This window comes from Schistocerca serialis, chromosome 9 (assembly GCF_023864345.2).
Source record: "Schistocerca serialis cubense isolate TAMUIC-IGC-003099 chromosome 9, iqSchSeri2.2, whole genome shotgun sequence".
In the NCBI taxonomy this organism is placed as follows: domain Eukaryota; kingdom Metazoa; phylum Arthropoda; class Insecta; order Orthoptera; family Acrididae; genus Schistocerca; species Schistocerca serialis.
In genome coordinates, this window is record NC_064646.1 from 479,724,214 (window position 1) to 479,732,094 (window position 7,881).

The 7,881-nt window shown below is 37.7% G+C and overlaps 1 protein-coding gene across 1 annotated transcript in view; it reads right to left on the bottom strand.

The window, feature by feature from the left end:
- The window catches only part of LOC126418964 (GTPase-GDP dissociation stimulator vimar), a 97,368-nt gene extending 89,568 nt beyond the window's left edge, over positions 1-7,800 (bottom strand). Inside the window, exons 1-2 of the mRNA XM_050086010.1 lie at positions 7,647-7,800; positions 7,358-7,483 (exon numbers count right to left, since the gene is read on the bottom strand). Of these exons, the coding sequence (XP_049941967.1) occupies positions 7,358-7,483; positions 7,647-7,653 (133 nt within the window). The 5' untranslated portion in view covers positions 7,654-7,800. The remainder of the gene's footprint in view (positions 1-7,357; positions 7,484-7,646) is intronic.
- Between the last annotated feature and the right edge of the window lie 81 nt (positions 7,801-7,881).

The window sequence follows — 7,881 nt, forward strand, 5'->3', positions numbered from 1 at the left end:
TTTCAGTCACTGCACCACCTGGATCTTGTACAGGAACCAGTGCAAAATACACCACAAAGCTTTTCGATACTGATCACTGTGGGATAAACAATTCTTGTGACACTGCACAAGCACAAGCAATATCCAGGGCACATGCTGTACAGTCAGTTACAACAACTGCAACCACGTCACTAACTTCCACCTGGGATAGGATGTCTTCCTCTTGAAAGTGGCACCTCAAGCTTACCCAAGTTTTCAAATTTCATCACCACCACCACCTTTAAACCATTTAATGACATCAGGAACCCCCTCAGACCTTTCAATCAGCAACACTCTCTAACTGCAGAACTATAAGTGCTGCCATTCACATACAACAGTTCCACGAACAGCATGCAGTCCTCCTCTCTATAGTCATATTGTTCACTCATGTTACAGCTTGTCATATGACAATATTGACGTCATACCATCATACAAACAGTGTATAGTCAAACAATGGAAAATTCCAGATGGAATGTAACAATACTATGAGAAGGAAAGTTGCTATTCACCATGTAGCGGAGATGCTAAGTCGCAGACAGGCACAACAAAAAGACTCTCACAATCATAGCTTATGGCCGTCAAGGCCTTCATTAACAATAGACTGACATTCGCACACACACACAAATGGTGTGTGTGTGTGTGTGTGTGTGTGTGTGTGTGTGTGTGTGTGTGTGTGTGTGTGTGTTTGTTGCGTTTGCTCGTGTGTGCATATATGTGGGTGGAGGGGGCGCATGTCTGTCTGTTGTTGATGAAGGCCCCTTAACAGCTGAAAGCTATAATTGTAAGAGTCTTTTTGTTGTACCTATCAGCGACTCAGCATCTCTGCTATAGGGTGAGTAGCAACTTTACTTCTCATGATATTGAAACAGTGTATAGTGACAGATCTGTATCTGATGGCCAAAATTTGAACTAATTTTTTTCCAGCACAAATAGATTTCACATTAACACACCTAACAAGTTTCACTACCATAAGATAATTACAGCCCACACTGGACCTCTGTGGGTAGTTGCGCTTTAACCCTCAAGCAGGTGTGCTCATGTATAAAGTGCGCCATCCACAAATAACATTGTCTTGTATCATGCCACAGTTCCACAATTGTGAGCCCATACTTATTCCTTCATTATTGCTTCAGCTAACACAGTGACAAGTTGTACTGTCATACATCTAAGTGAGCAGCAGTAATGTACAATAAACAAACAGATAGGTGAGAAAAAAATTTACGATCTGTGCAAAAAATGACCCACATTCCAAGCGAGCAGCACAATCCCACAATGAAGCAGTTGTCTACGAGATAATTAGCAATTGAATACGTGGCTGGGTGGGATCTGATGTGATTGCGTAGTTTAATGCTTCAAATGGGTCATTACTGTGGGTAACACTTGTACAAGGCAACAGAGTGATGAAAGTATTTTATTTTTCTTTAATTAAACAGTGATTTAGCTTGTATAATATAACTTTATTTTAATGTTTTTTAATTAAATTAAGATTAAGCTGTGATTCTGCTTATACATGTTTACCTTGGTAATACAATGGCACTTATTCTTCACATGTGTACAAAGTATGCTGTGTGCCCTTTCAAATGTTCATTATAATCACCTAGTGTCTCCTGTTCTAAGGTATAAACATTTAATTCAGTTGATAAAGTCAGCTGAGTTCTTGATACAATGCACACAGTGACCAATGCACAATGAGCAGGCTAGTGAGTTACTCGGCGAGTCTGTAAGCTGGCAATCCAATGGTGCTCTCAACAAGCAGTAGGGTTGTTTCCTTCTTACAAACTCCTGATATGTTGTCAATGTGTTTTATAGAGGAGATTCTTAATTACACTCTCTTCCAGTGATAACTACATGAGAATGTCCATTATTCCGAATGTCAGGTCCCGTGACAACTTTTGATATGTCTCCTCCTTCAACATCAACTGGATCTTCACATCATAGTAGGCTTGTTCCATAACTGCAGCTGCATTGCCACTGTCAGCTTGCAGACTAAGCACACAGAAGCCACTGCACTCAGCTCTTCAAGTCCAGTGCTGGAAATGTAAATTTTGAAAGAATGTGGCTCATTTCTTGATCAATTTTTCTGCAGTTTCGCCGAGAATCTTGCAAACAGTTTCACCACATTTATCTCAGCAATAGGGATACTCCATGGCAATAGTGCAAAGTTCAGTCCCTTCTTAAATGAACAACATGACACCCGCATTGATGTTTCTCGATGTCATGCAGATAACAGTGCAGTGCACTGTTTAACAACCTGCCACATGCTGTTGTGACAGCTGGCTGAATTTCCCTTTCTGCCTTTCTGTGATTTTCCTCTGTGATAACATCTATTGTGCTACCATGGTTCTGACAATCTAGTCCCAACCTAAAGCTAAAAACACCTCCGTTAGCCATAGGGTACAGCAGTAAGGTAGTGGCCATTTGTATACGTCTGCTTTCTAGAATAATGTATGCCATCTCATTGCAGTAGGAAGTTGGCAGGCTAAAATATTCTTCTGAGAGCAGCAGTGTCAATATGATAGCTCATTATAGCAAATTGTGGAAATATCTTCTCATAGTGGTATCATAATGTGGAAGTCAAAGAGCCTAATAAATTATCCTTTATAACACACAGACTTTCCAGGTGTTCAATGTTGTACTATGTTTCCCCATCACAAAGACATGTTATATATGAATGCATGGTTCTGTAGCTATATGTAATGTTAATTAAAATCTTCCGAAGCTTGCAGCGGCAGCAAGTGGTTAAAAATCTGCTAGCAGGTGTGCAAGGAGGACATTAAGCTCCATTAATGTTGTCCTGTGTCTCAGTAACATGGCACATTAGCTGGTTCCTAAAGAGGCATAAAATCAATTCAGTCTTTAGGCCTCTAGCAAAAATTTGACAACTTTTGAGGTCTGTGAATTATTGTGTATGCCTCAAAGGCCAGGGATATACAAAACACTGTGGGTGGGGATTGTTTCATGTTGGACAAAATGCGTGTACTATTGAATAGCATTTTATAGAACACGGATGGTATTTCTGCCTACAGTACACTAAGAAATCAGCAGAAGTAGAACATAATCTAGAAAATGGCACCAAATTGTGTCCAATGAGACATTTATTACTAAATAAAAATGGCTTCTGGGACAGTGTTATAACAGAAGCAAGAGGGTGCACAACAGAAACATTACCATGTATGGCAAATGAGTGAGACCAGTGATGTCACAGACTACAGTGTGGCTATATATGGATGGTGGCAGGAATCACACAGCAATTATCACTTGATGATGGCCAAGGAATACCCCACTGAAAGCTGATAAAATTTTAACAACATGACACGATGTATGCTTGAGAAGACATTATCTAGCTTACAACTGGTTAACAGCCAAAAAATTAACCTTCAATCTCACAAAAACCTCATATTATGCAATGCAAGGTGCTAGAATGGGTTGCTTTGATTACTCCCAGTCTGTTGTGGATTATACAACAACAATTTGCAGCAAAACTAATAGACAGTTAAATGAAATTTTTACATTACTGTACAGAAGAAAGTTATTCAAATCTTGACACACAATTTGGAGACCTACAAACTGGGTAACTGTGGTTACAATACACTCAACACTTTTACTCAACTATATGTGTGCCACATTGGTGTCATACTTCATAATGCACTGCCAACACACACGAAAAGGCTACAGAAGGGAACAGCTTTTAGACCAGAGTTTCTGCTTGAGAAGTGTTCCTACAATGTAAGTGAATATGTTGACTTAGAGTAATAATGGGCATTCATTTATTGTTGAGGTATCATTATCTGATAATAGGTTTAGTATCTTGCTGTCTGCATGTCTTTGTACAAGAATGTTTCTGCTGTTGGTTTCTTGTTTCCTCTGTTTCAGATGCAGTATAATGAAACACCACAATGAAGGAAATCAGTTGTGAAGGAAGTATTGTTGGCTAGAGCTCCTGAAGTGTAGTGTAACAAAGTTTCATGTGCCAGTAATGTCATTTTATAGTTCTTCCATGTAATGTTAATTAGTTGGAGACTACAGTTGTATGTTGTGGTTTCATTGATAGTTTTCTTTCCAATTAATATACCTGGTGAGGTGACACAACATTAAGGCACTGTACTCACATCTGGCTATCCTGACCTGGGTTTTACGTGGTTTCCCTATGTTATTAAGTTGAATACTGGGATGATTCCATAACACATATAAATTATATTTACTATCTCAATCCTGACTTGCCCTATATTGTATGTGCCAAATCATAGTTTTTGTGACCAATAAAGAAATATAAACACGACCTAAATACATTAGAAAGGTCATGGTCGATTTCCTACCCCATCATTGCCTAATTTAATCAATGTTCGTGTATGTTCTAAATATTTTTAAATGTACCAGTAATGCATCTGATGTACCCTATACTATTATGCTGAATGGTCTAACAACAAATAATCCACAGGTATTTTGCAAGGGACACTCAACATGTGAGATTCATCATCATCCACATGCATCGTGAACTGAGGTGACACCAGAAAGTGGATAAGTTAAACAAGAAGCTCAGTTTCGCCTGATATATACATTGAAATATTTCTCATTGTGTTAACATGCAGACTGGATTACAAGATTTGTCTGGACTTTGTAAGTATATAGACAATGGTTTGTGTAGTTGCAAACCCGCTTTATTTGAAGTATTAGATAAAAACAGCATATTAGCAGTACAACAGACTGAACAGTAGCTGTTTTCAAAGTACATTTTTCCTGAGTAAAAAAAAGCATTTGCGATGTCAACAGCTGTTGCATTGTGGTTCGATAATGGTAACAAACTGGCATGATGAACAACTGGAACTGAATATGACCAAATGTAAATTGGTTGTCAGAAGCAAATGGAATGCTCATACATAGTTTTCTACAGTTAGTAAAACAAGTTAGCTATTATTTTGTTCTGTTAGATTAGAATTCATCACATTGTCTCAGCTTCTGGCAAAATTTGAAATATGACATACAAGTAGGTTATGAGAGTGCCAACAGTCTTGTCCCAGACTAGACAACACATCATGCTATCACAGTAATTGTATTTTCGTGTTGGCATTTATTGGCTTAACCAAGTCACAACCAAACTGTCACATTCTAAACTAACCTAAGTCTTGGGCCTCACCATGGGTCAGTCTGTCAGCACATCTAGCTTTCTTCCATTCGCTAACTAAATACAAAAATCAATAAGCAACCTAGAAATTTATGATAATCAGATCAGTAAACGTTCATCTGGTACTCTCCATACAAAAATAATTGTAATCAATTCATATCTTCTGCCAAAGAAAAGCATTAGATTCTGTGATTCTCATTTGCTACCTTATACTGTCACCTGATTGGCTATGACCAATGTCAACGAACCATCAGCTTCAGCATACAACGCGTGGGTCACTAACACCATGAAGAACACCCCAACCATTTTCTCCTAATATACACATGCAAAGTAAGTTAAAAGTTATTTCCATAATAATCAGTGCAAGTAGATTAGTAGCACTCAACATTTTGCCAACAGCAATTGCTATTGATATACAGCTTGATTTTTTCATGTCCCTAAAGTCTATCTTGTATGAAGATTTATGAAACACAATGTGCGAAAGAAATACTTTTTTAACTGAATAACAGATGCAAATTTCCAATTCTATAGTGTATCTGGGCTGGATTTTTCACTTACCATATTTGAATTATATGTATGACAAGTGAGTAGCACACTGTGACTACTCCTAAGAAAAAAACGGGTCCTATCTTCTGTTGAGGAAGGAGATTGTTAAGTCCCACACTCAAAGTTTTATTAAACGGCCTGGTTCGGTGCTATGCCTTACTGTGCTACATTCAGGTACAAACACAGGAAATGTTACAAGCCACTCGCAACACAGAATGGAAAAAGGAAAGAAGATTAGGTTTCAAAGTCTCAGCAATGATATTGCCATTAAACACAGAACACAAGCTTAACTGCAGAAGGATAGGGAAGGTAATTGGCAAAGACCATTTCAAAGGAACATCCCTGGCAACTGAAACATTTTAAGAAAACTACAGAATACTTAAATCTTGAAGGCTTCATGGGGATTTGAACCACAGTCATCCCACATGAGTCAGTGTACTGCCACTATCACCTTACCTGACAGTAAATGGAATACAGTTTCCGCAGGCAGGGCCAGCTGTACATTGTGGCTGCACCTTTACATTTCATATTTGTAGCCTTTGATCCTTGACCATAATGCACACAAACTATATCAGTTTGTGAAACTCTACACATTAAATACACATAAAAACAACATAAGATGTTCTGGTGAAACAATAATGTGAGGGGAAAAGCAAACTACTGCCAGCATTAAAGCTTTAGTATCCATGTACTCTTCAGCTCAGGTGTTATCAATCATAATTTCAAAACTTAAAGCAGTATCAACATATTCAGTTTTAACATTCTACCCAAATTTACAAAATGAGGAAATGTCAGATCAGGATTAACTCAGCACCAAGAGCATACTTGTATTGCCTTATCCAATTTAGTTGTTGGTAGCCAAATGAGTATGGCAGTGTAAAAGTATTGTGACTAATATGAACATCGCTGCCTATTACATCATGACAGTAAACTGTTGTCACAAATCATGGTACACTACAATGCATTAATGGATAATGCTGGTTTGAAATTGTGTAATTAAGGGACTTAAATAAACATCTAGATTAATGACTAACAATAACCCTAGAGTAACATCAAAATGTGTGCTATTAAAAATCACACCTGCAAAGGGAATGTGATTCTATATTTCCCAATTTTTTTCCTTGTTTAACAGATACTGAGGTTGATTACAATACCACAAATGAAACGGACTGTTTACTACATAAAACTGAGAGCTGAATACATGTAAATAATGAATTCCTTATACTGTATGGAAAAGATGTGAAGATAAAAATCAGCTGAGCAATATATGTAAACATAGTGTTTTTGATCTTCAGTTTTCCCAAATGGAAAACGATGATTTATGAGAAAAGAACACGTGTCTGTATGAATGGATGAGAAAAACAATGGTACTTACTAAGGCAGATGTTTCCAATATGACAGAAAGAGGAATATCCTACAGTGCACACACAGTTCATAAGTTCTCCTTAAATATACAACGCTCACTGCAGGCTGAAATAGTTGAATGCTGTCATACGTCAACCTACTATAATGAAATATCTACCAACGTACAGTCTGTCTCTTCGCTTCTAACTACCGAATAATCATTAAATATAGATATCTGACATCACAATTATGTAGCAAACACTTGTTGTCACTGCTACTAAAAGTTGTTACACACAAAAAAATCATGTAGAAAACCCAAATACTTACCGTTGTGGAGATTTTCAGTCTGAGTAAGGATGGAATCTAGAATAGTGGACACTTCGTCGGGATTCTTCTTGGCAGCTACAGTCAGACCTTCCAAAAGCTGCGGAAGACCGTCCTTCGTAGAAGTTGCTGAGAGAGAAACGTTTTTTAATCGAGTCTTAGGATTACATTCCTCACGGAGCATTTATTCTCGTTTTACTTTATCGACTCGTTCGTTAAAAATTTAATCTATAAAATCAATAGCATTCTCTGCAATTCTAGGAACTGGAAAGACCATAGAGTGAACATTTACCTGCCATAATCTTGCCGGCGTTTGGGTTGAGCAGTCATCGGTTTATTATCATTTACGCTCACACATTTTCTACGAGTTTGAATACTTTCTTCTCATGCCGCCCCCCCTTCCTACCAAACACAAGCAACATCATATGTCAGACGCTCAGAGATGCATGCTCACTTTCTCTGCGCAGTATTCAAGTTCACTCTTTAATTAGAAAATATATTTGTAAATAATCAACATCAAAAATCGA